We start from the raw sequence: 26,971 nt of genomic DNA on the forward strand, positions 1-26,971 counted from the left end.
AGATGACTTTTATAAAATATTGTGTTTAGTCGTTAATTTATATTAAATCAAAATGAAACATATTAAATATTACAAATAAAGCTACATTTTCTAGTAGATTAATTAATTAAAACTTATTATTTCATGATTATTGGTTTTATTGAATATTTAATTTATTTTTAAAAAGCAATTTTCTACAGAAGAGAATACCTATAGTTAGTTACATCCAAATTGATACAACTTAAAATAAATTTAAGATAACCTTATTATTCAAAACAACATACTTAGAATATAACATATACAGACTTTTTTATACATATAGGGTTTTCATTAAATTTTGTTTATAAAATACAACAAACTCTATTTTACATTTTATGCAAAAAAGCTTAAATACTCCCAATGTTTTATGCAAAAGATCTTTTATCAATGCAGACTAAATCCGACATTTCTCTCATTTATTATTTATCTACTACTGGTTTCTCCAGACGTATTAGTAAGAAGGACATTATAAGACTGAATATCAAAGACACTCTCGTGACTGTATTAGACCAGTCTTTTGCTCTTAGATTGTATGGGTTTATTCTTAAAGGCGTGTCTAAGGTTTACATATTAAAGATTACATATTTTGAGAATGAAGTTACCGATCTTTTAAATTTATTAAGAGTTCGTGTTTTAAAGAAGACTGTTAAGCCTAAGTTGTCGGTTAGTAGTGACGATGGGGATATTTATGATGGCGGGTTGTGTAGTGAGATAATTAATGATACAGAATATAATATGATGGAAGATTTTAATTGTATAAAAAATAATATTAGTTGTATTAAGAATACTAATTGTATTAATACAGATTTGTATCTTAGTTCTGATTTTAATTGTATAAAAACAGAGTATAAAGTCAGGAATAATAAAATAGTAGACGAGAAGATAGAAGATTCCTCAGAATATTCTAGGAATATAAAGAGGCACAAGCCTCTTTATAAATTTATAAATATTAAAGAGTATCCTGTTTTCAGATTAATGAATAAGAAAGAATATAAAGATTCTTTGGAAGTGTACAGGAACAAGTCAAGCTCGAATTATCCATCACAGATCTTAAGTGAGTCGAAAATGTTCTCCAGTAGATTCCTGAATTTCTCTAGTAAATTTGACTCGAATATTTCTCTTGATGAGGATTTTAATATTAAGCAGGCGTCTTGTTATTCCTCGGAATATAAAGTCCAATTACTAGATTTACTTCGGCCTGGGAAGTATTTCTCAGAGGTAGTCAGCGGGACAAGGAAGACCAAGGCTCTGATGTTTTATGAATTACTGAATCTTCTGAGTCAGGACTTAGTAGAATGTAGTCAAGAAAATGAGGATATTTTAATAAGCAGAGTGAGCTACTAACAAAAGGGTGATATAAAATTGGCCAATTATCTACTTGTACAAGATAAACAAAAACATAATCTAAAATCTACAAATAAAGAATGAATTATCTAGAAAATTCAGGCATCATTTTTTATGCGCTGATTACTTCTTTGACTAAATCGATCTATTATTATCTAGAATAGATTTTTATAGTGTTTTAGAATGACTTTGTAAGCAAGTCAGTTTATGTATATGTGGTTTTTACCCTTATTATAGTCTTCGTCTTGGACAAGTCAATCCAGATATTATTCTAGAGATATTTGTTTTAGACTGAATACCTCCGCCTTAAATTCTTAAATTTCTTCTGGTCAAAATGCTTTTCAAATATCCCATTAGCCTTCCACTTCTTTATTATCTCCTTAGCCGACGAGAATCCACTCGCCACTATCTCATCAAACTTCTTAAAATCCATAGTATGAATATTATCAAGAGCGGGCCTAAGTACAAATACTTGATTATTCTTCTCTAGAGCTTTCAGTTTCTTCTCTGAGCTCAGGAAAGATAATCTGTATTGTATCTCAGACATAGTAATATATTTCCTGACTCCTAGGAATTTATGGACTAGACCGACGAATCCATTAAAGGATTCGTCGTGCTCATCGTAGTCATTGTCTTCTATTGTGCCCACATCTACTGCTATAATCTTACTGACATTCATATTCATCATAATATCAGCAGGGACATTATTAAGATACCCTCCGTCTACAAGGAAGCCCTTTGGGTCTACTACAGGCGGGACATATCCACAGAGGCCCATGCTCGCCCTGATATATTTCCAGGCTAGACCAGTAGTATGGACTTCTTCTTCATTAGTGAATAAATTAGTAGTAATGCAGAAATATTCTAACCAGAGATTCTGGATCAAGTCATTCTTAAATATCTTCTTCAGTTGCCTATTTAAGGCATCTCCCCTGAAAAGGGAAATAAGTGGGAAAGTCAGATCTAATAATATTTTCCATAAAGAATTCGCAGCAGAGCAGAACTTCTTGGCCTTGACAAATACAAATCCATTGTCGCACTCTTTACAGTACAGTGCCCCTATAAGGGCGCCCATGCTACTGCCGCCTATTATGTCTATAGGGATTCCTTCTTCTTCCAGTGCCTGTATGACTCCTATGTGGGCTATCCCTCTGGCTCCTCCTCCACTTAAAACTAGTCCTATTCTCTTGTCCATTAAATATCTCCCTAGTCTCTCATAATCCTTACTAGAGAAAAGGATCGTCTTACTGGGACTTAGCACATGATGCCACTTATTATATTTCTCTAAGATATTATTTCTATTCTTAATATTCTCATATAATCTAACATATTCTACATTATTAAACTTATAATTCTCCTTATTATTTTCTATATTGTGTCCCTTGTAAATCTTTTCTTCATTTTCTTGTTCATCTTCACAGTCATAGCCTACGACTAAAATTATGTCACTAATCTCATGTAGGAATTTCGCCAATCTACTGTACTTATTTTCAATATTAATCAAAATCAAGGAATTAATCCTTGACAATCTATTCAAAAATTCACTAATTCTTAATTCATCTGAAACATCAAAACTAAGAAAGAAATCTTTCTTATCTAATAAAATACAATTCTCTATTGACGATTTCAATCTCCTACTAAATAAATTTATATTTGTAAATTTATTATTTGGTATTAAACTGACTATCTTTGTGTGTTGAGATAAAATCTTATTGTTGAATAAGATTTTGTATGCTGAAACATCAAATCTCAAAATATGAGAAATTAAATCTTCTTTTATATATATTATATCACTCAATCTTAATACTTGTAAAAAATCATCTTTATCTTTTATACTTCCTTCATTTACATAAAGTAAATTCTTCTTTTTAATTTTATCATTAATTCTAAATATTCTCCAATCTGTACATAAATCTATATAATGTATTATTGGTCCAAAATTCCTTAAAAAATCCACTTGGAAATTTCTAAGTGTAATTCCTTCATAATCTAAAATTCTCAAAATACTTATATTATTACTTATAATTGTTACATTTTTATAACAATTAAAAAATAAACTAAAATATCCAAAAAAATCTCCTTTTTCAAATTTGTATTCTTTCTCATTATTTTTTATAATTAGACTTCCTTCTTCTATAAAAATTAAACTTTTCATTACTTGGAATTTATTCTTAAAAATCTCTTGATTTTTAAGATTTAAAATTTTATGATGAATTTCTAAATTTAAAACATTTGTCATAAAATCTTGTAATCTTAATTTATGATCTGGATTTTTCTTCTTGTTAAAATCTTTTTCTTTGTTGATGATAATATCAGTGAAATCTAAATATTCACTTAATACTTCAAATACCTTCTTCTTGAGGCTGGTAAGTATCACATATTTGTTTATGCTTGATAAATCAACTTTCCAAATTTTGCATTTTTCGTCTGCTTGGATATGCAAATTTTCCAAATTTATAGAAAAATAATTCAGTGCATAAAAATATAGATCAGTTTGTTGTTTTTTACAAACAAACTGATTATTATGAAAAATACTAAAAGATCCTTTTTCAATATAAAGCATGTCATTTGGATTTATTATGTCTCCTTTATTTAAATCTATAATTTCTATTTTTAGATTATTAGTGTATTTATAATAAGGTATATTTTCTGTAATAGGAATTTCTTCTATTAATTCTACTTTTTGATTATCTGGTTTTTTCTCTAAGATTATTTTTTTTCGTTTTGTTATTAATTTTTTCAAAATTATAATTCCTAAAATTAAGAATATTAGAAAATAGAATATGAGCATAAAGGGGTAAATTATGCAAAATGTAAAGTAAAAATAAATAACAAATTTTTTTGACATTTCTCAATAAAGTTCATATTTTTAAATAAATTAATACATTTGATTAAAATTCTATATAACTAAAGATTTACAATTTGAAATGAATCTATAAAATTTTAATTTAGATGGAAATGATAAATTTTTAATACAAATAAAGAATAAACTTTAACATTATAAATATTTAAAATTATGAATATTATACATATAAATTTTACAAATAATTTTTTTCATCAATATTTTTATTTATGAGATTCTTCTACTCCACTTCCTTACTCATCTTAAAAATTGGGGTAATAAAAATATAAAAATATCAACAAATATAATTTAAATAAATTTTTAATAAAGATCTGAATCAATTATAAATTCTTCATAATTCTTATAAATCTTCACTTCTTGTTTACTAAACCCTATAATCTTATCAAATTTCTTTAAATATTCAAAATTATGAATTATTAATAAAACTGTCTTATCTGTCAATTTAGTAAAAACTCTATTAATTAATTCTTTCTCCGCTAAAGTATCAAGATTGGCTGTCGGTTCATCAATTAAAAAAATATCTGCATTTTTTATAACTCCCCTCATAAAACTAACTTGTTGTTTTTGTCCACCGGAAAGGAACTTACCACTTTCCCCCACGTTCGTCAAATATCCATCTTGTAATTTCGCGAAAATATCATGTGTATTAAACTCAATACATAAATCTTTAATTTCTCTATTAGTAATTTTTTTATTAGAATATTTCAAATTTTCTAATACTGTTCCTTCTATTATATAAGGATTTTGTGGTATATAAGAAATCAAATCTCTCTGTGACGTCACAGAAATTTCATCCATTTTTATATCGTCAATAAAAACTTCTCCTTCGTAATCATAAAATCTTAGTAGTGTTTTTACTAAGGAACTCTTCCCACTACCATTTTTACCGACTATCGCTACTTTTTCTCCTTTATTAATTATTAAATTTAATTTTTTAATTAATAAATTATCTTTAATAAATAATGAGAAATCTTTAAATTCAATCTGTTGATTGAATTTTAAAATTTTTTTTTCTTCATTATTATTATCTAAATGTAAACCAACTAAACTACTATCTTTTACATCTGTGTAAGTTTGAGTAAATCTCAAAATATTTTTACCAAAACTTTCCATATTGTTTTTTAAACTCATAACTAATTTGTGGTACAAAGATAACTTCCCGAAATCTGATAAGACAGAAAAGCCTCTACCTGTTAGTACTAAATAAATTATTATACTATTGGGCAATAGAGTCATTAATTTCTGTATAAAAGTAGATACATTACAATATGTATCAAATTTGAAATAAGATTCTTCTAGACTACTACATTTCTCATTTAATTTAGCTACTTCTAGGGTGTCATTATTATAAGACTTGATGACGTCATAATTGTTTAATACCCCGTAAATTCGATTAGAGCACTCGTTCCAGTCTGCATTTGCGACTTCTCTTCGTCTTTTAATTATCACAGAAGAAATTCCGCAAAAAATAAAATAACAAATCAATATAATTATATTAAACCCTACTACTGACAAAGATATCTTCTCATACATCCTACAATAAGTAGCGTAAATAAATATAAAGTTCCAATATCCATTCATTATTATTAATTCTATCAAATCTGTTATTCCTTTAGTTCTTCTTTCTATAATTGTATGAATTTTCCCAGATCCAAGGCTGTGGTAGTCATTGTGGTGTAGCGCAATGTACTCAGAAGTGTGGATCTTAAAATTCTCTACGACAGTGCACTGTAAATAAACAGAGAAAAGACATTCAGAAAGAAAAGTCAAAAAATAATGTGTAAGAATAAATAAGAGGTATAAACTTATTAATCTACCAGGAGTATTAGATTTTATATCTTGCATTATAAATATTTCTAGATTGTTTACTGAAGTAATAATGTAACTATGACATGAAGCAGACATATAAATTACCAATAAAATTGGAATTATATAAATTCTGAACATGGGATTGTATAGAAAATATTTAAGGATAATTCCATTTACGAAACTTTCTTCAGTTATCTTTTTCCGTATCATGGCTTTTTGGGGTTAGAAAATATTTTTTTTATATAAAAAAAAATTAAAAAATAATATGAAATTTAAAATTTAAATGAATAACGGCTTTTTAAATTTAAATAATAAAAGGCTTTTTTAAAATTAAACAACGATTTAGTACAATGAGAGGAAAATATTGATTTTTAGTCAATTGTGAAAAAATAACGATCTTTAGTAAATTGTGAAAAAAATAACGATCTTTAGTAAATTATGTTTTCCCTCCTTTTATAATTCTCCTTTTAATTTTGACATCTACTCTAAAATTTCAAGAATACTTTAGAAAGTTATTTGATGTATCTAAATAAATATTATTTTATATCTTAAAGTTAATATTATAAATTGAATAATACTAATTCAAGTTGTTAAATCCATACAGTACATAAGAGATAAATTATTAATATGACAGTAAAATATTAAATTTTAAAATTATTAATATATATATATATATTAGATATTATAGTTTTATAGGGAATAAAAGTTCTTTATTAATTTCATCTATTAAAACCATCCTTCATACCTAGGAATCTCCCCACTGTGATAATCTCCCAAATGCTCTCCATCTGAAGTAGAAATTGGCACGTGTATATGTCCCGAACTAGTAGACCCTGACACTAACCCTGTACCATGACCATGGGATACGGAATGCGCTCCACCTGCAGATGAAGCTTTTTTATTATCATTAATTATACTAAATCTCCCTTTACTTGGATCGACAACAGCCGAAGTTTTATTAACTGGCGCATTTTCATAAAATTTTTTAACTAATTCTGGATCTTCCACTAAACTTTCCATAGGACTTTCATTATTCGGTCTCTCATGTAAAAGCGCATTCTTTTTCTGCATATCGCCTTCAACAAGCGCAGCTTGTCTCAAATCATTCAACCTTTTCAATTCATACTCGTCATGTACAGCAAATCCAAATGTATGAGGAGTCACTGCTATAATCGGCATTATAGGTTTAACTAGTTCTTCTTTGGGAGAATGTAGTATAGCATCAATTTCCGCTTTCTTTTTCTTTAAAAGATTCGCTTTCGCTCTTTTTTCTTCTGCTTCAACTTGTTTTAATTTGGTTTTTTGTAGACTTGCTCTTCGACTAGCGTCGAGACTTTCTTTTTCAGATTCAAGTGCACTAACTTGTAGTTCTACTATTTGTTGGTCTACACTTTTAGCTGTACCAGTTTGTAAAGCGTTAGACAGGACTGGTATCGAAGTATATGCTTTACCATCACCTTTGTGTAAAACATCTTCAGTAATTACCATGGCTTTTATACCAGTATTACCTAGATTATGATTTACAGCCGTACTTCCTTGACCACTTCCATTATTATTTGTAGACTCATGGACGATGTGACTACCTTCTATAGAAGCATGTGTCTGAGCTATATTTTTGGATATGAATATTATAAATAAGAAATCGATCATTTCAATGTGTGTATCAGTAAAATTTATATTTAAGTTTTTGACGTTTCATGTTTTACGAATCGAGTTTTAAAATTTATTAACAAATGAAAATTTAATTAAAAAACGAATAAAAAATAATATTAATAGTAAAAAAAACAAGTCACAGTTTTAATAGACATAATATTTATGATGTTTCGAAATTTGAAACACAAAATTATTAAGTACTTTCACTGTATAGAAATTATGAGATTTCTTATAATTTCGTTGTCTTTAATATTAGGCAGATTAATTAGTAGGAAAGAAGAAGAAGCACAACATCCTTTAGTACAAGAGTTTATGAGATCCAAGGAATTAGATAAAAAAATAAGAAGAGAGTTGATACGACCAATTACTCATGAAAATTTCCATGATCCGAATGTACCACTTTATGAGCCTTTTAAATTGACAGAAGCACAACAAGATATTTTATTACAACATTAAATTTATATTAATATATTATTTAGCTTAGTAAGTTAAAATTTGGTAAATATATTTATTGGTTAATATTTGCTTAAATATATATCTGCCTAATTATTGGACTTATTTTAAACAAATACACTAAATTCGGCTAGTAAATTTTTTTAAATATTTTGATCTTTTTTTTACCCTTTAAAAATAAATGTTAAGAGCAATGAATTTTATAATTTTGTTGTGTCAGACGTTTATGACATTTTTATTTAATTTTTTTACACAAATGTTTTTTAGTGCTCATCTTTATAAAGTCCTTTAGCTCGTTTTTTACCCTGTAAATGAATAGTAGAAATTTACCATTCGACTCAAGAGAAGAGACGAAATCTACTGCTTTTATAAAAGTAGATGATGACAAATTCAGACTTGTCTATACAAAAGCCAAAGGCCAGAATATAATTCATGATGTCTTGAAAATTGAGATTAATAATCCATTAGAATATGTCATATCTGAAATCATGGATTTATTAAAATTACAAGTTTACAGACGAATTCATTTGTTTTTAAAATATAAATTTTTTACAGAGTTGGCTGATCGAATAGAAGAAATCTACGAGGTGCTTAAGACGAGTAAATATAATGTGAACTTTGTATTTGTAAGTAAGAAATATAAGGAAGAAGATTATATTTTATTATATGACATATATTTATAAAGCTAATATAAATAAAATATATTTGTATACACAGATTTTCAATATTACTTTTTTTTCCAATATTAAAATTTTTTTTCAATATAAATCTTTTTAATATGAAAATTTATATTTTAAATGTCTAACAGAAACAACAGAAGTTCTTTGGTTGGTGACTTGGCCCGATATTCTTCTTATACACTGTGCTCTTTAACTTATTTATCTTAACATCTGAGTTTGTATTCCCAAACTTAAAAGAAATTGTGTACCACCACAAACTCAATAAATTATTCCGTCGTCTTCCATAGCCTTTTTCATAAAACTCGGCCACAGTAAACGCGCCTTCGGGATGTCCGCGTATTCCGCACAAAAGCGCATATTTGAACGACTGGTCAAAATTAGCAGACAATGTGTGGTCTACACCAGTGAAAAAAAACTTAGACAATAAATATTGAGCATCCATGTGTCCATTGTCTGACGCATCTTTGTAATATTCAAGAGCTAATCTCATACAAGGCTTTTTAGACAACTGACCCAGTTCAAAGGCCTTGCCTAGTCTATACTGTGAATTCGGGCAACCAAGGCGGGCGCCCCTTTCGTACATTTTAAAAGCGTACTCGTCGTCCGGGTCTATTTCAGTACTATTATAGTCCGACTCATAAACCTGACCTAAGTCATAAAAAGGAAAAGGATACGACCGATCAGCCTTATGACTAGCCAGCTTTAGGTAAAACAACCCAGTCTGGAATTCCTTAGTCGTATTCAAATCTCCACTTAGTAGAATTGAACCATACGTATGCATCCCATAAACACATCCAAGTTTAGCAGCACATCTATAAAAATATATTGCCTTAGAATATCCATTACTCTTCCCCATCTCTTTCTCATACGCCTGCGCTAGTCTATAAGTCCCATATTTATTATTTTGTTTAGCAGCAACTACGTAATAATTAAAAGCAAATTTGATATTCCTAGGAATATCAAACAGACCTATTTCATAAACCATACCTAAAAAAGTTTGTGCTTCTGACGAAAACTTCTTATTTGACACAGTAGAAGCCATTTTTATTAAAAAATCTAAACAATAAGAATTTAAATCTTTTACAAAACTTCTAACTTCTTTGTCTACGTCAAGTGGGTTTCTAAACTGGACTGTGTTGATTTCGCCTAAGCTATTGGCTTCCATACTGAGTGAGTAATCTTTTATTAATTTGAAAATTTCTTTGGGATTTGGATCTTCTTTTAAAGAATAGAATCTGTTCTGGAATAATTTATCATTAATTATTCTATTAGTATACATGCCATCATAGTGGGATTTCGGTTTATATTGTGGAAATAACCAATAGGAAAAAAAGAACTCCTTTTTTATGAAAGGGAAATAGAAAAATCAATATTTGGAGAAGAGTTGTAAAAATTTTATAAAATTGAATTTATAAAATTTTTTTTGTGGTAACTAATTTACCCAATTTTATTTAGGAGAGATGTTAATCAAAGTTGACGAATTAGCTTGGAATTATTAATTTGTTAAAATCAAGCAAATGTATTTTTTGATCAGAATACAGATGAGATTTTAAATATCAAAATGATTTTTCCTTTTTTTTTATCAAGTAGATTGACAAACATCAATTAATACTTGTTACTTAAATTCAAATCTTTTACATTGTATTAATAAAATTATAATAAAAGATTTGGCAAATCTTTTACATTGTATTAATAAAATTATAATAAAGATTTGGCAAATCTTTTACATTGTATTAATAAAATTATAATAAAGATTTGGAAAATTTTTCACTTGAAAATATTTAATGAAATATAAAATATTTTACATATTACAATTACAATTTATACAAAATTAAAAGTTGAGATTTTTAACTTGACATACAAAATTTTTTAAAGGTTTAATACAATGTTATATAAAATTTTAAACTACAAAATATTTCTGAAAAAAAAAATAATACTTGAGATTTTTATGAAAAATCATTTTTAATCTTTTTCTGTTACTAAATCCGAGTTATATTCCCTAAATTCTTGATTATGTTTGATTTTCTCAATCGTCTTATTAATAGCCATCACAATATCCCCATTTTTTTTATTAGTTAAAATCTCAATAACTTTATCTCCCAGTTTATGACAAGAAACAATTCCAAGTACATTTTCAATGACATATTGGAAAAGTCTGTCATTTTTCATAAAACTTCTTATATTGTCAAAATTATCAAGAATATAATTAATAATTAGAGAACGGTGAACTAAATTACCAGAAAGATAAAGGAAAAAATAAATACTGTTATGTGGTTCAATCTCAGTATACAAAGATAACATTTTCTTCAGCATATTTTCTTTTTTCATATGGGCCAAGGAAGACAAAGCCATCGTCTTTTCGTCTGGTAATTTCGATTCTTTGGCCAATTTCCATAAATCGTCAAATTTGGCATCTGCGACTGACGAGAAAATTGACCGGATATATTCGGGATTTAAAGATTTGCCTTGTTTATAAAAATCAAAACCTTCATTTAGTTTTTGATTTAAATCTTTGTTATTTGTAGAAAATGCATACCAGAGCAGTAAACTATTTGAGACTGACTCGTCTGTTTTTAGATTTTTATTTAAGAAATCAATATTTTTTGCTCTTTCTCCTGTAATGTCCCAAATGACCTCATTTATATGATTTACAACCCTCGTTTCATCTGAAAAAATACTGCGTATTTTTGATAAATTTGTCAAAATCGAACTTAAAATTTCCGGGTTACTTTCTCTAATAAAAAGTTCACTTAAAACAATCCCATCAATAGCCAACATTCTATTGCTAAAAATCAAAGCGAAAATGTCATTAATTAGATTTAACTTGTTACTTGTCGAAATATCAAGTTTTAATAATTCGGCTAAATTTTGTAAAGGATACCTTACCCTGTAGAAACTTGAAGCTTCGTCATTAAATTTATAAATTTTACTCTTTTTTTGTAAAGTTAAATTTTTGTCAATCATCAAAATCGTCTCTGTGTTTTCTTGTTCTCCAAACCACCTGATTTTTAGAGGTATTTTCCATAAATCCCTATTATTCGTACCAGATAATAAAAATCTCTGCTGTTCAATATTTAAATTGAAATTCGTGTGGTCATCTTCAGTCTCTGAAGATGCCGAATTATTAGAATTTTCTGATGTATCTTTAATATTCAAAATTGGGAAGCCTTGTCTTGTAATCCAGTCATTCATAATAACTTGAACATTTAGTTCTTCCCGGAATGACATCCATAAATCGTCAGTAGAAGCATTTGAATATTTAAACTTGTTTAAATAATTCCTTATTCCTTCTTTGAATGCTTCTTCTCCTATGTAACCTTCTAACATTCTGATCATTGATGCACCTTTGGAATACGAAATAGTATCAAAGATCTGATTAATGTCAGATGGTTTATTGACAGTCACTGCTATAGGATGAGAAGATTTAAGACAATCGTGTTTCATTCCCGACTCAATGTCGTCATTAATAAACTCAGTCCATACATCCCAATCAATAAGATCTTTTGACAAATTATTCATTGCCAAATAAGAAGCCCAAGTAGCAAATCCTTCATTAAGCCAGAGATCATTCCACCAAGACATAGTCACTAAATTACCAAACCACATGTGGGCTAATTCATGACAAACAGTAAGAGCAATATTCTTTTTAGATCTGAGACTACTAGTCTCTTTATCAAAAAGTAAAGAAGTCTTCCTGAATGTAACAAGGCCCCAATTTTCCATGGCTCCACTTACAAAAGTGGGAATCGTAACTAAGTCAAGTTTAGGAAGAGGATATTCGATATTGAAATATTCCTCAAAGAAGTCTAAACATTCTGCCGCTACTTTGGCAGGATATTCGCCCCAGTCCTTTTCATCTTTATGAGAATAGACTTTTATAGGAACACCTCTTTTCGTCTGCCACTCAAAGGCCTCAAGTTTCCCTGAAATGTAAGCTACAATATAAGTCGACATTTTAGGCGTAGTATTAAAACAATAATATCCATCCTTAATTTCCTTTAAACTAGAATTACTTAATGCCCCGAATCCTTCTAAAGGCTTAATACTTATAGTAAATGCAGCTTTCATATCGGGTTGATCCCAAGATGGAAACGCCCTTCTTGCATTTGTAGGCTCAAAATCAGTGGAAAACAAATCATCTTCATTATATTTAGATTTATAAAATCCCCACATATCTTCAGAATAATATCCTTTAAATTTTATAAATAAAATTACTTTGTCTTCACAACAAATTTCCCCATCTTGAATTTCCAGATTTACAAAAGTATTTTCAGAAACAAAAGAAATTTGTTTTTCTTCATCATTGACAAATAATTTGACTTCTTTTAATTCCAAAGAGTCTTCATTAAAATTAAACTTATTAGTCTTTCTTAAAACTTTGAGATTTACTTCTTCTTCACCAGTAAAATGGTCATTTTCAATTTCTATTTTCAGATTGTAGTGTTCAGGTGCTACGTTGTAATCGAGAACTTCTTTCATGCAAGGGTCAAAATTTTTTATTTTTATAGTTGTAAACAAATTTGTGAAACAACAAATTTTTAAGCCCCAATGAATGAGCAGAAATTTGATGAATCTGTTGGTAAGTTAAAAAAGTCTGTTGTACTACTAAAAGACATTTTATTGGCAGTTGAAAATAAAGTGGTAGATAAAAAGTCTATTGATGAATTAAAAGAATGTTTTAAAGTTATAAAAAAGAATTGTAGAAGAAATTGAAGAGTATTGAATTTTTACTGTTTGTTTCACAATAGACAAAATTATTTAAACTGTCAAATGCCCTAAAATGGTTTGTTTGTTGTCTGAATTTTATTGGTGAAAATACACTACTAATGATTTAAGGCTCGAATCTCATTGGTTCTCCTTTAATGATGGATTTTATAATTGCAATAGCAAATTTTTTAAATATGTATAAACATAAACTTTATGTTCAGTTTTATCTTCTTATGGGATTTATAACCATCAAAAAATAAATCTTTGCGCGCTATAAATTTAAAAGTAAGTCTTTTTGCATGAGCATTGTCGCAAGGGATGCGCCTTATAAAAATACCTTGTTTCTTTTATAGAAATGCTAACCTATAAATAGTTCTACCTAGTTTTTAAATATTATTAAATCTATTTGTCTTCTCTTTATTTTTGTTCTTGATGTTTGTTTCATTATTTAATATTTTGTTGTTTGTTTTTTATGAATAAATCTTCTCTTTACTTAGGTCTACTTTCTCTTTCTTACATGTTAATTTCATTGGCCACTACGATACTCAACAAATATATCATCTCTGTCTTGAATTTCAGTACTCCTTTTTTCTTAGTAGTTTGTCAGTCATTTATAATATGTTTTTTGATATATTTACTAAACATATTACAAGTCTTCAAACTTCGCTTTACTAATCTCAGAAAGTGGATCATTCCTTCTTCGTTTTTGTGTGTCATGATTTTCTCAGGTTCCAAGTCTTTGCAGTACCTTGACATTTCATTTTACACTTTGATAAAAAACAGTAGCATTTTTATAGTCGCCATAGTCGAGAATGTTTTCTTTAATAGATTGATAAATCTCTACGAAGGATTGTCTTTTATTCTTATGATTATGGCTTCTTACTACAACATTTTTTCTACAGATATAAATGGTCTATTGTGGATTAGTATTAATGTGCTTAGTACTACAATTTATATTGTAACTCTTCGTCATATTCTCACTGATCACAGAGGAGATCTCATGGAGTCAATATTTTATCCAAACTTTTTTAGTATCTTTTTAATAGGAATATTATCTCTATCATTCGAGTCTTTAAATTCTATAGATTTGTCTTCTAAAGTAGTATTATTCATTATATTCTCGAGTATTTGCGCCTTATTGACTGCTCTTACTACTGCGCAAGTGTTAATAAGCCTGTCGTCTACTACCTACAGTATGCTAGGAGCTATGAACAAAATATTATTAGGATTTACAGGATTTATATTCGTAGGAGAGTCGATTAATACAAGGAAAATATATTCCTTGTCTATAGGAATATTAAGCACAGTGTTGTACACTTATAGTCAAACTAATAAAAAAAATTCAATATAAAAAAAAATTTATAATTAGATAATATAATTTTATAGATATCTAAATGTATTATTTTAAAAAAACACGAGATACTTACAAATAAATGCTATAATGGCGGATAATATAACAAGACATTAATAAAGCACCAGATAAAAATAAGTCGAAAAAAGATGAACTATAATGAAATACATAATGTTTATTAGAAATAAATGCTAAAAGGCATTAAAAAAATTTATAAAAAAAGTTATTCGAAAGATATAAAATGCGCGGTTTTTATTGGAAGTCAAAATCATATTAAACATTATTCTTTCCTGTATAATAGACTTAAAATTTCTTCTTTTACATTCTTTTCAATATTCGAATATTCAATTAAAAATTTTTCAATATCAACCAAAATAGAAAAATAAAAATCCCTGTTTTTTTCCAAATCACTCATCAATTTTTGTAATTCTTCATTTTTAATTTGACTCTTTTGACTTTTTAAAGTTGCCAACTCCAACTCTTGATTTCTAATAACATTTATAAGTCTCTTGTTTTCTTCTAAAACTAAATTATATTTATCTTCTAATTTCACATTATGATCTTCATTATGTTTTTTTATATTTTCTATAATTTCTTGTCTATTTTTTTCCCGAACACTTTCTTCATTATTTAATATTATGGACTCTTCGTTATTTTTCTTGATTTGTTTATAATTCTTTATAAAATATTTATATAACCATTGTGCAAATTCAATATTGTCTTGTAATTTACATTGGACTAGTTTTTCAATGGGAAATCTGACGTCTATCTTGTTTTCTGCGAAAAAGCTTTGTGCAACTTTGAGATTTTTAAGATATTCGTAGTTTGATGAGGGATTTTTGACATAATTGAAAGATACATTGGGATGAATAAGATTTAATAATTTGCATATTGCTGTGCCTTGACCTATTTCTTCTATTTTATTTATATTTATTCCTAAATCTCTAAGCCATTCAACAAGTTCACGCCTACTTGTTTTCATTGGGGCAAAATAATAAAAGAAAACATTGTCTATGTGACAGTATTAGATTTGCGCTTTTTTTGTAGAAGAAATCCTCTTTTTTTAAATTAAAGACCATTGATAATCTTCTTACCAAAAATTTTTAGTTAGATTTTCATGACTAAGTTTGTGTAGGATAACAAGCTGGTATAAGAATAATAATAAACAATATTCATAAACACATGAATAATTTAATAATTAGTGAAATGTCTTATTAAATACTTTTATTAAAGATTTTTGAATTTGAATACATACTATGGCAAGCTTATGCGTATCAACATAAGAAAATCTCGAATATTATTTTTTTACACTTTTAATTTAAACTCTAATACATAATATATAAAAGGCATAATTATTAAAAAGCTGTGAGATTTAATAAGTAAACACTATTTTACTGGTAATATTTAGTAAAGAAACAATAAGCGTGTTTAGTTTGAATATAAATATACTTTTGCAGAGCACGAGAATAGAAGTATAAAGATGTAAATGTAATTCTTATACATTCATATGATAAAATAGTACGGGACGAATATTAGGTAAATTTATGCCTATAATCATATATTGCAAAAATTATATTTTATTTTATCGGACTGTTATAATTCAATAGAATATTGACAAAGATGCGCCGCTCTTTAAAATTAAATAACAATATTATTCGTTTATTAGTTTATGGTCGAATTGGAAATAATAAAATTGTGTTGTACCATTTAAATTGACAAATAATTTCTAAAATTATATGTAAAAACTAATATGAAATTGTTTTAAGTATGTCGATAATGTTATTACTTTTTTTAATTAAACATTTCCTTATTACAATTTCGCAAAATACTATTTTTTACACGAATTTTTCAAGATGAATAAATTAAGATAAAACCTTAATACTTAATTGTATTATAAAGAAACAACAAAGACGTATTTTTATAAAACAAATAATTCATTTTTAAGTCTATTATTCCCAAAAAATCTGTAAGTTTTTCTAGAATTGGTTAAACTATGTAACCGTTTAGCACGATTACATGTAAAGCTTTAAATATTTGTATATTATATTTAATGTATCAAAATTAAATAAGAACGAAAATTTTTATATACATAATGTTTCTTTTACGTAAAAAAGTACTCAGAGACAAATCAATCTGCGATTTCTATAAATTTCTGCTTCATAACCTTATTTGTGCAGTTAATAGCATTAATAAAAAGTTTTTTCTTGTCATCTTTATTTTCCAATTGTATATATTCTCATGTGCTAAAGATAAGCATGTCTTATTTGCAGATTGTGGTATTTTGTCAGTTTGGATAACGAATAATCTTCATCTCGGTTTTGCATATTAGTCTATTACGATCGCTAAAATATCTTTCCCTATTAATTAAATATTTTTTTGTAAATTGTCTTGGCAATATAATTTTACCTTAATTATTGCTATCATTACAGTTTTTCAATAAACAAATAATCAGGCCTATTCAATGTATATATACAACTTATTAATTCTGTTTGTCTTATGTATTATTTTATTGTCAAAAAATTAAATTTCACATTTTGAATACATTTTTTTTAGAATACGCGACTAAAGATTAAGGTTGTAGTTGAATGTTGAAATCCAAAAGATTCTTTTTTCTTCTAACTTATGACATTTTGTTACATAATGTGACAATCCAATGCAATATTTTGATTTAAATATGAATTAAATATATTATACTCATTTTAAACATATAAATAATGTTCTGATAGCGAAACAAATTTATAATCTGCTTTTGTATTGGAATCAATTCGTCATTTAAAACTTTTTATTTTTTAATTACATATAAATGTATATTTAGACAAATCAAATAGTCTTTAAAAATTTTATGTGTGGTATATAAAGCCAAAACCCCGTAAGCCAAATCCTCGATTTATTTAATAACACTAAGAATGAAACTAACTTAGATAAGTTATCACAGTATGTCAATAACAAGTCTATTTATCTATTCCATAAAGGTTCGAGGTCTAGTAAATGCTCAAAACTAATGTACTACTCGATATTAACTTAGGAAATTTTAAAGAAGTGTGAATTTGGCTATATCATAAATGAATTAATGATTGAATTTTATGATATAAAGATATATTGTAGCATTTTATAATATTTAGTTCAACACTTCTAATAGTCGTATCACAAAATATTGAACTAATTTATCATCATTTTTAAAACCAGTGATAAGAAAAACATTAAAGTGTTCGAAAACAATATTATAAATCTCAACAACATATAGAACGCCTGCAATATACTATTTTACAATTCAAATATTACTAAATTGTGGGTACATAAGGAACGTATATTTAGTATATTCATTTAACCATAACACCTTAATTATGGTAATTAAGAATTATATAAACAAAATAGAACTTTCGTTCTAGTTCTAAACCAGATTCTACATATATAAATAGTTTACAAGAAGAAACGCTTTTTTAGAAAATTTTCATATATTCATTCTGGTGCAATTTAAATAAATTATTAAATCCACATTAACGAATATATAGCACCATTAAAATTAAATATAACGATTATTTGTTAAATCCAGACCTTTCATATGCAACTTGTCATAGTCAAACGTAGCCATTAATCTAGACAATGGAATCATCATGTCACGAAAATTAATGAAGAAACAATCATTGCAATAACTTAGATTTTTTTATTTGGAATTAAGCGTTTTTGACGAATTTTAAATGTAACTAACGAAAAAAGAATTATAAAATTGTTTCATTAAATTTATATTAGAGTGATAATTTTGGTTAATAGACCCTTGTTAAAATAAATGTTTTTAGTTGTTTTTTATAGATTTAGTGACGTTTATGAAAAGCCAAATGTTACTTCCATAATTTCGTATTTCTTCCAAAATGCTGCCGAATGCTAATACTTTAGAATTCATTCCTTAAAAAGGACTGCTCATAACTTTTATACGTTTTAATTGATGTCAAATTACACAATGTCCAAATTTCGACGTTTAGTATGTTAATGATAAAAAATGAGAACTGTCTTGTGAAATAAAAGTTTGCAAAGATTCTGAAAAAAAATTCAACATGATGGATAATTAAAATTGATTATTTGACGCATAACAATAATAATAATTAGATGCTTCCAATAACATGATGTGTACAAGATAAAAAATATAATATGTTTATCAATGGCCTCCGAGAACTTTTGAAGAACATGAAAAACAAAACATTATATTGATTAAATCAATTTTGCATATATGACATTTTTTATTTTGCCCCAAATGAAGATAATAATAAATTTTGTTATGACTATTAGTTTATGTTCAGTCAAAACAAAGCCAAACGCATTGATATCCATAATAAAAAACAAAGTAGACAATAAAGATTACATTGTTTATGATACTAGTAAACCACACGAAATAATTTATATGGAATATGAAAATAATTTTATTGTATTAAATGTTTACGATAAAGATTCAAAAACGTGGGTAAGATACAATGAATTTCCGTGTCAATATCATCCATTGTATAAGGTGTCATATATAGAATTCCATTTAGCACTTGTTGATTCGATTATTGAGTCTGTTTTTTCATTTAAATGTTCATCAGAAATCGCTACAGTTTTAGTTTACAAAGAACAAGATATGATGCTGAATAAAGATTTTGAAAGTATTATTGAAAGGATTAAATCGGAAAATTTATCTAGACAGATGAGGAATACAGAAAATAACATATTTGTATATGATCTTATTATTGAGAAATATTGTCTTTTACATAGACTTATTGCTAAAATTAATTACATTGAGGGGTATGATATAAATAAGAACAATGATGATTTTGTATACTATAGAAAAAACAATAGTATATATTACTCATTTTTTATTATAAAAAAAAGTATTTGTCATATTTTTGATATAGATATTGATCGACTCAATATCAATGATTTTTTCGTAAAAAAAGTTAAAGATCAATTTAAATATGATAACTACAATAAGGATGTCTTCCGTTATGCTATTAAACTACACAATATTGATGATTTCACTGAAATATGTAATAGTAGACGTTTTGAAAAAAATGAATATTATACTGAAATCGAAAATATTTTAAATAATCTTGATAATGATAGATATGTTGAACTAGGCATAGAAGTAATAGAAGAAAGCAATACAATTACATTTAAATCGAAATTTAATAAAACTATATACTCTTTTGAAACGGAAGATAAACAAAGTGAGGTGAACTACGTTGATAATAAAGTTTTTAACGAACTAAAAAAAAATAAAAAAAGCTAACAATTTTAGACAAATAGATAAAACACATTTAAATTTGTTTTATAGATTGTTACATAGGAGAGGAATATTACATCAATTTATAGAAAAAATTTTTAATGATTCCGGGACAGGAACAAATATATTTTTTGCAAACTTATGTTTTCATTTAAACTTAATTAGTTTAAGTGATTTAAAATATGTAACAACAAATCACGTTGAAAGCGATTTTAATTTAAAATGGCTAATTAATAAAAATAAAGAAGATATGTTAAAAATTATAGAAAAATCAAAACTAAAAAATAAGGAAATGATTAAAAATTTTATCAAAGAAAATAATATAATGAATATAAACTGTTTAGAAATTTTAGATATACATAAAAATACGCTAAAAAAACTAAATAAAATACTGGAAAGAAATAAAAACATATCTAGATTAAAATATATAGACGAAAAAAAAAGTTACATTAAAAAAATAGGATTTATAGATAGGCTTGTTAAAATAACGTCTAATATTGAAGATGACATTATTTATATGATAAAAATCTGTTTGTTTTTAGAAGGAGATACTCTTATCAATGAAAAGATGTACAATGGAGATGATGTGAGCTACAATTTAAAATCAATATCAAATATAGTGCAAAAGAGAAGATATAAACACAGGATTAGTTTGTCAGAAGTTTATAAAGAAATTTTAGCAAAATATATTTATTATAATGATGCATTAAAATATGCTTGGCTCAAAATTTTTGAGCAAACATCTCAGATTACAGGAGCTTATTATTTGTATAAGTTATATGATATGAAGCATTTTTTTTATACAAAAGATTATAAGGTTATAAATAGCATGGATGACGAAAATAGTGTGCTTATTATATATATAAAAAATAAGCTATGAGTTAAATAGGTTTTGTTTAGGCCAAATAATTTTACATTTATATCAGACCTTTTATTTTATCACTATCAACTTAACTCATCATTTGATTTTTTAAATACATTAATATTTAACTATGCGTTATATTTTCCATGGTAAAAAATTAATAATATAAAAAAGAATGACGAATAGCTCATAAAACCTGGAAATCCCAGAAGTTCATGTAAATTATTCGTTTTAAACTATTAATAAATTTATTTAGCTAAATTCAAAAGATCCATCAGAAAACTCCAATGCAGTATCCAATTTCTTTTCTAAAATCCCTTTAGTTGAATACCGTGGAAGTTTAAAATTATTGGAGCAAGTATTTGTACTTGAAATTTGCTTATCATTGTCAGAATCCACATCTAAAATGTGAAATAAATATACTTCATCCTTTTTTTTAAGATATTTAAATCCTCCTATTGGCGGTCTACATGAACCAGTGCAAAAATATAAAAGTTTACTTCTTTTTTCTTGAGAATAATTTCCCACTACCTCCCAAAACCATTTGACTTCCTTAGACTTTGGATCATATCTGCCATCGTATATAGTATTATTCTTCCAATCTTCCACATCAATTTCGGGTTCGCCATAAATTAAATTTTGAAGTGTTTCTGGTGACATTTTCTTTACGTTCTCTTTTGGAACAATCTTATACAATCCTTTTTTTATATATTCACATTGTTCAGAAATTTTTTTATCGTATTTATTTTTCAATGTCTCAAATATATAATCTTCAATATTACTTTGCTGCACTTTTAATTTTTTTCCATGTTTTATTAATTCTTCTCCTTCTTCATTTTCAAACCTAAGATCTAAAGACTCAAGTAAAATTGTATCATTTTTTAATTGAATCAAACTGTTATAATAAAATGGATCTACATTTCCATAATCTCCCATCTCTAATGGAATTTCTAAAATTTTTTTCCATACAATTTGATCAAATCTAACATCAGCAGTGATCTTTTTCTTAAGTATCAAGCCTATAAGTTTACCTAAAGTTTCATAAGCTAAATTTCTTTTAAAAGTATTCATATTATTTTTATTCTGTGCTGGAATAAGTTTAGATGTATTACCACTTGGAGAATAAAAAAATTCATTTTCATTATTAAATATTTCTGGGATAACTAATGTAAAAAAATCTCTCGTTAGACCACCAGCGTCAATCCCAGGTTCTCCTATATAATTTACCATCAATTGATGATTTTGATCAAACAAAACTTCTATTACCCAAAGCATAGCCATCGCGGAATACAATAAATTCTTACGGTCTATATGCATACTCACTTGTTCTGTAGCTCTTTCTTCCATTAACATTCTATTTATAGATTCATAAAACGACTTTATTTCTTTTTCGCAACTGAGTTTTGATAATTGTCGAGATTTTTCATATTTTAAAACCGAATTGGCATCTTTCGCATCATATAAAGTACTATTAGTACAGACAATAACTGACAAATAAATGAAAATAGTATATTGAAATTTATCAAATAAATTCATAGGAGTCTAAAAAACAAGGTATTTATCTAATTTAAATAAAAAAATTAATTTCTGATGTAAACATTGTTGTAAATATACAATTTAAGATTTGATTATACACAAAGAGTCGCATTTCAAATTTTTAATAGGTTTATTTAAATTAAATTGATCATTTATGTGGTTTTAATGTAATTTTTTTTGAATAAAGTTCGTTTCTATAATGTTAAAAATATTAAACATTATGTTTATTTTGGCACTCTTGGTGAGTCAGAATATAATGAGCCAGCCTAAAGAAATTTCACAATAATAAAATCAAAATCTCATGATTCAAATATATATAAATGATAATGCTCTTATTTCAGGAATAAAATTTAAGTTTGCTTTGGTAAAGGATTCAATTATTATTGACATTAAACTGATGTATAAAATGCGCCATATAAACATTTTAAATATTGACTCGCTAACAAGTGTTCCAAAAAACATATTCTTGAAAAATTATTACAAAAACAACAAATTTCTGGTAGAACGCGATTTTTTCTGTTAACTCCTTAATTGTTTTGAATCTCTAAAGATTTTGATTTTGAATATAGCGGAGATATTTTTATATTTTTTTTGAATAGAGAACTTAACTACTATTGGTAAATTGATTATAAAAAGTTTATTTTCAATTCATTTAAATGTATCATTATATTTTATGCTGCGTGAGACTGACGCTTTAATAATCATTGCGTAATATTATTACAATGAAATTGTAAGTTCAACACTTACAAAAACCAGAACTCATAAATAACATGTGGCATATTAGTTTTAGATTTTTTCATTTTGATCAGACTTAAATGTGTATTATTAACTCATTAGGCTAAAAATCGAATATACAAAATAATATATAAAAAACAAACAGATCTTTTTATATTTAGAATTATTCTTCTTTTGTCTAATTTTAAAAAGCGTATATAATCTTTATACAAGGCCAAAGAACAACGAGGTTGACTAAAATTGTTAAAAGTATTACATTAATACACAATATACGAATAGAAAAAAGTAATATGCATTTATATTTATTGATAATATTTGAAACCAAATTTAAACAGGTGAGGTAATTATAAAATTTTTGTAAATCCAATACTATTTTTTATACATAAAAATCCAATGAGGTTAGGAATATATAGTTAAAGTTCTTCATAATCAAGATAAACTACATTAAAATCAGACAATGTTATGAATTAACGATGATTTACATATTATTAATGTTCTTTTAAAATCAAGTAAGTAAAAATAAAAAAACGCAAAAGTTTAGGTGTACACAATATGCCAATATAAAATATGATGCCCGAAGAGTATTATTAGACTCATTACCCTTGCGTTGTCGTTTTTATGACTTAAATACCGAGGTACTAAAAACGAGATGATAGAAAATACAATTTTTTTCTCATACTAAAAAGCATAAAAAATATTATATGCATATGTTCGGGATTAAAATGTAATTTATAATGTTATGATCGCTTTAAACATTAAAAAAATCAAACCTGTTAAATTGTTTTTTATGATGTTTTCCTTATTTAAAAGTGAAGTTATTAATAAAGTATACGTTACAAAGGGAAATAAGTTCACACAACAAACAATTTTACAGGTTTACATTCTAAAAATGTTTTTCATTCAAAAGAAAAATCCTAATAAAATTAAGTCAAAAAAGTTGATAAAATATATTATATAAAACCCCCGATCTAAGATCAGATATTGTGTATAAATATATGCATTTTATTATTTTTTTAAAACAAAATGATAGTAATTTCTGTCTTCATTTTAAGCCTCTTTTTAAAGAAATATTGTTAGGGGCAAAAAAATAAAAAATGATTAATCTCAGAGAAGGGTTTGATAATATTCTCAATGACGATTATTTCCTGTTTATTATGACGTGTTGATGTTTTCTTATTATATATCAAAAATTAACATATCGAATCTATAAAAATAATTGTACATTAATAAATACAAGTCGAGTATATGTCAACAAAATAGTATTATCTTTTTAGTTCCAATTAATTTTACAGAAAAGCTTATGTTCGCATATGATATAAAATGAATTATTTGCTCTATGAGCTCATTTTCTTGGTAAAAATATAATAGATAACTTAGTTAACTTGATCAATATGAAAAAAAAACTTTTAAATTTCTTTAAAACCTGCCCATAAAATGATATTGACCTTCTCTATAGCTTACTGTTCAAAATATTGTGCTATCGAGAATGACGAAGTTGAAAATTTTATTGAAATAGATAATGAATTACATGGAAATGGTAAGAATGTGAATGAAGATTTTTTTGATTCGCATCTATCACTACGGTATCACTATATAAATGGCAAAGAAGATACACGCGAAAGTTTTCAGCAATATGATGACCAACAGATTTTCTTTGATATAAAGAATGGAAAAACATATTACAATTTGCGAAATGTGAACGAAGAATGTAGATTTTTCCGGTCTTCTCCTGAGGTATTTAAAAATAACAGTGACAACATTTTGCCCACGATACAAATATTTGGTAAAGACAAAATACTAAAAAAAGATTCAAAAACTGCGAAAATAAAATTAAATTTATGTTTATCTGGAAAAGATAACGAAGTAGTCAACAAAGATCTTTTTAAAGCATTTAATAAAGAAGATAAATATACTTGTTCAGCTTCAACCAATATATCATTACTTCGGGCCAAATCAATTCACAAAAACTCCAAAAAACCACTTTTAAGAAAATTACTTTTAGAATGTTATATGCAATTGAAAATAAAAAAAGAAAAATTGGACAAAATTTATTATTTAGATTCTGATACTAATTATAATTTTCCAAAATTTAGTGACAGGATCAAAGATAAATATGAGAAAAACAGAATATTGACAAAAAATATGTTTTTTCATTTAAATGCGTGCAATAAAAAATATTTCCCTTTAATATTTGAGAGAATAGAAGAAGATAAATTACCAAATGGAATAGGAAAAAGCTTTAAAATTATTGGAGAATTTTTTAGATTTATTGCTGCTGGTGTGGAAGAAAGAGAGAAGAAAAGCTTGGTTTATACTTTGCACACTCATCTTATAACGGAAAGAAATAATTTTTGGATTGAAATACTAAAATTATTTGATAAAATGTCACTAATAACTGTGTTATCCTTGTTAAATAGCCAACTTCAATCTATAGATAATATCGATGAAGATTTTGTCAAATGTTTCGACCAATTACGAAAAAAATTCTTTGTTATTAATAGAAGAAGGAAATATTATATAAAAGGTTTTACAAAAATGAATACTTTATTAGATACTATATCAAAATAAAATCTTTAAAGTTTTTTTCATTATTTATAGATAAATTGTTTTTATACATTATATAATTTTTACGCACTTTAGTCTCAAAATTTTTGATTCAAAAAATCTTATTATTATAGGCGCCTTTAATGTTTCCAGGAAATATAGTTTCAGAATAACAATATGTTGTCATTTATAAGTCGATATATATTTTTTCGGAAACTTCTGTTTATAAATGATTTTTATACTAATATTTATTAAATTTTTTAGCAATACAACTTTAATGTATGCCTTATGCTGCAAATTTTTTTATAGACTATTCTAAAACATGTTGTTTAATTTGGTATGTATAATTAAATTGCTTTATAAAAATAACTAGCGTATGCTTTCCCGTTTTGAAAACGGCATCGAAATGTTTAGTTTTATAATATGTATTTCCCCTTTTAATTTTTTTAAGTTTCCATTTTGGGATGATTGAATTTGACAGGATGAAGACATCTTTTTCGAAAATACTTTTAAGTAACATATAAGGAGTAAAGTTTTTAAAAACACTTATGAGTCATATTGAAATAATTTTGGAGACTTCTAAGCTCAATTTTTGACACTTATATTCAAAATCTTTATTTGGCAATTATTTTTAAAATTTTTCTAGAAGGGTTAAATAAATTCTAAAAAACGATTCTGACGATATTTTAGAACTGAGTTTTACATAAAAAGAATAATATGAATTAAAATGCATTAATATATAATATACGCACTCACAATTATCAAATTAAAACGTTAAAATTAAATTTGATATTATATTAACGTAAAAGGCTCAAAATGTACCGTTTAGAAATTTCAAAACCACAAAAAAGAAGGGTTAAAAATTAAATAAAATTCTTTTATATATATGACTAGCGTATGCTTTCCCGTTTTGAAAACGGGATCGAAATGTTTAGTTTTTTAATATGTCTTTGATCCTTGAATTTTTTTGAGTTTACATTTTGGGATGATTGAATTTGATAGGATGAAATCATCTTTTTCAAAAATACTTTTTAGTAACATATTAGGAGTAAAGTTGAGTTAAAAACACTTTTGAGTCATATTGAAATAATTTCGGGAACTTCTAAGCTCAATTTTTGACACTTATCATCAAAATCATTATTGGTTGAATGTTTTTACAATT

General features: G+C 26.2%; 13 protein-coding genes across 13 annotated transcripts; 6 read left to right on the forward strand and 7 right to left on the reverse strand.

Annotated features, from left to right (window-relative positions):
• Positions 1-378: 378 nt before the first annotated feature.
• On the forward strand, positions 379-1,362 carry VNE69_09184 (double-strand-break repair RAD21-like protein; the record flags this gene model as incomplete). The annotated part of the gene is made up of 1 exon (XM_065474705.1): positions 379-1,362. One exon carries the CDS (start codon positions 379-381, stop codon positions 1,360-1,362), a length of 984 nt encoding a protein of 327 aa, XP_065330777.1.
• Positions 1,363-1,648: 286 nt separating this feature from the next.
• On the reverse strand, positions 1,649-4,153 carry VNE69_09185 (lysophospholipase (NTE1); the record flags this gene model as incomplete). Its single annotated transcript, XM_065474706.1, has 1 exon — positions 1,649-4,153. One exon carries the CDS (start codon positions 4,151-4,153, stop codon positions 1,649-1,651), a length of 2,505 nt encoding a protein of 834 aa, XP_065330778.1.
• Positions 4,154-4,525: 372 nt separating this feature from the next.
• Positions 4,526-6,244, reverse strand: VNE69_09186 (ABC transporter; the record flags this gene model as incomplete). Its single annotated transcript, XM_065474707.1, has 1 exon — positions 4,526-6,244. One exon carries the CDS (start codon positions 6,242-6,244, stop codon positions 4,526-4,528), a length of 1,719 nt encoding a protein of 572 aa, XP_065330779.1.
• Positions 6,245-6,760: 516 nt separating this feature from the next.
• On the reverse strand, positions 6,761-7,684 carry VNE69_09187 (putative SP-containing protein; the record flags this gene model as incomplete). Its single annotated transcript, XM_065474708.1, has 1 exon — positions 6,761-7,684. One exon carries the CDS (start codon positions 7,682-7,684, stop codon positions 6,761-6,763), a length of 924 nt encoding a protein of 307 aa, XP_065330780.1.
• Positions 7,685-7,906: 222 nt separating this feature from the next.
• Positions 7,907-8,143, forward strand: VNE69_09188 (uncharacterized protein; the record flags this gene model as incomplete). The annotated part of the gene is made up of 1 exon (XM_065474709.1): positions 7,907-8,143. The coding sequence occupies one exon, from the start codon at positions 7,907-7,909 to the stop codon at positions 8,141-8,143; it is 237 nt and encodes a 78-aa protein (XP_065330781.1).
• Positions 8,144-8,451: 308 nt separating this feature from the next.
• Positions 8,452-8,823, forward strand: VNE69_09189 (uncharacterized protein; the record flags this gene model as incomplete). Its single annotated transcript, XM_065474710.1, has 1 exon — positions 8,452-8,823. The coding sequence occupies one exon, from the start codon at positions 8,452-8,454 to the stop codon at positions 8,821-8,823; it is 372 nt and encodes a 123-aa protein (XP_065330782.1).
• Positions 8,824-8,941: 118 nt separating this feature from the next.
• VNE69_09190 (TPR repeat protein) lies at positions 8,942-10,099 on the reverse strand (the record flags this gene model as incomplete). The annotated part of the gene is made up of 1 exon (XM_065474711.1): positions 8,942-10,099. The coding sequence occupies one exon, from the start codon at positions 10,097-10,099 to the stop codon at positions 8,942-8,944; it is 1,158 nt and encodes a 385-aa protein (XP_065330783.1).
• A 683-nt stretch (positions 10,100-10,782) lies between these two features.
• VNE69_09191 (M1 family aminopeptidase) lies at positions 10,783-13,299 on the reverse strand (the record flags this gene model as incomplete). The annotated part of the gene is made up of 1 exon (XM_065474712.1): positions 10,783-13,299. The coding sequence occupies one exon, from the start codon at positions 13,297-13,299 to the stop codon at positions 10,783-10,785; it is 2,517 nt and encodes an 838-aa protein (XP_065330784.1).
• A 69-nt stretch (positions 13,300-13,368) lies between these two features.
• Positions 13,369-14,878, forward strand: VNE69_09192 (GDP-mannose transporter; the record flags this gene model as incomplete). The annotated part of the gene is made up of 2 exons (XM_065474713.1): positions 13,369-13,519; positions 14,025-14,878. 2 exons carry the CDS (start codon positions 13,369-13,371, stop codon positions 14,876-14,878), a joined length of 1,005 nt encoding a protein of 334 aa, XP_065330785.1.
• Positions 14,879-15,158: 280 nt separating this feature from the next.
• On the reverse strand, positions 15,159-15,860 carry VNE69_09193 (microtubule-associated protein RP/EB family member/BIM1-like; the record flags this gene model as incomplete). The annotated part of the gene is made up of 1 exon (XM_065474714.1): positions 15,159-15,860. The coding sequence occupies one exon, from the start codon at positions 15,858-15,860 to the stop codon at positions 15,159-15,161; it is 702 nt and encodes a 233-aa protein (XP_065330786.1).
• A 3,267-nt stretch (positions 15,861-19,127) lies between these two features.
• On the forward strand, positions 19,128-21,012 carry VNE69_09194 (uncharacterized protein; the record flags this gene model as incomplete). Its single annotated transcript, XM_065474715.1, has 2 exons — positions 19,128-20,076; positions 20,135-21,012. 2 exons carry the CDS (start codon positions 19,128-19,130, stop codon positions 21,010-21,012), a joined length of 1,827 nt encoding a protein of 608 aa, XP_065330787.1.
• A 234-nt stretch (positions 21,013-21,246) lies between these two features.
• On the reverse strand, positions 21,247-22,530 carry VNE69_09195 (putative E3 ubiquitin-protein ligase; the record flags this gene model as incomplete). The annotated part of the gene is made up of 1 exon (XM_065474716.1): positions 21,247-22,530. The coding sequence occupies one exon, from the start codon at positions 22,528-22,530 to the stop codon at positions 21,247-21,249; it is 1,284 nt and encodes a 427-aa protein (XP_065330788.1).
• Positions 22,531-24,699: 2,169 nt separating this feature from the next.
• On the forward strand, positions 24,700-25,833 carry VNE69_09196 (uncharacterized protein; the record flags this gene model as incomplete). Its single annotated transcript, XM_065474717.1, has 1 exon — positions 24,700-25,833. The coding sequence occupies one exon, from the start codon at positions 24,700-24,702 to the stop codon at positions 25,831-25,833; it is 1,134 nt and encodes a 377-aa protein (XP_065330789.1).
• Between the last annotated feature and the right edge of the window lie 1,138 nt (positions 25,834-26,971).

Source organism: Vairimorpha necatrix, chromosome 9 (assembly GCF_036630325.1).
Source record: "Vairimorpha necatrix chromosome 9, complete sequence".
NCBI classification, from domain to species: Eukaryota; Fungi; Microsporidia; family Nosematidae; genus Vairimorpha; species Vairimorpha necatrix.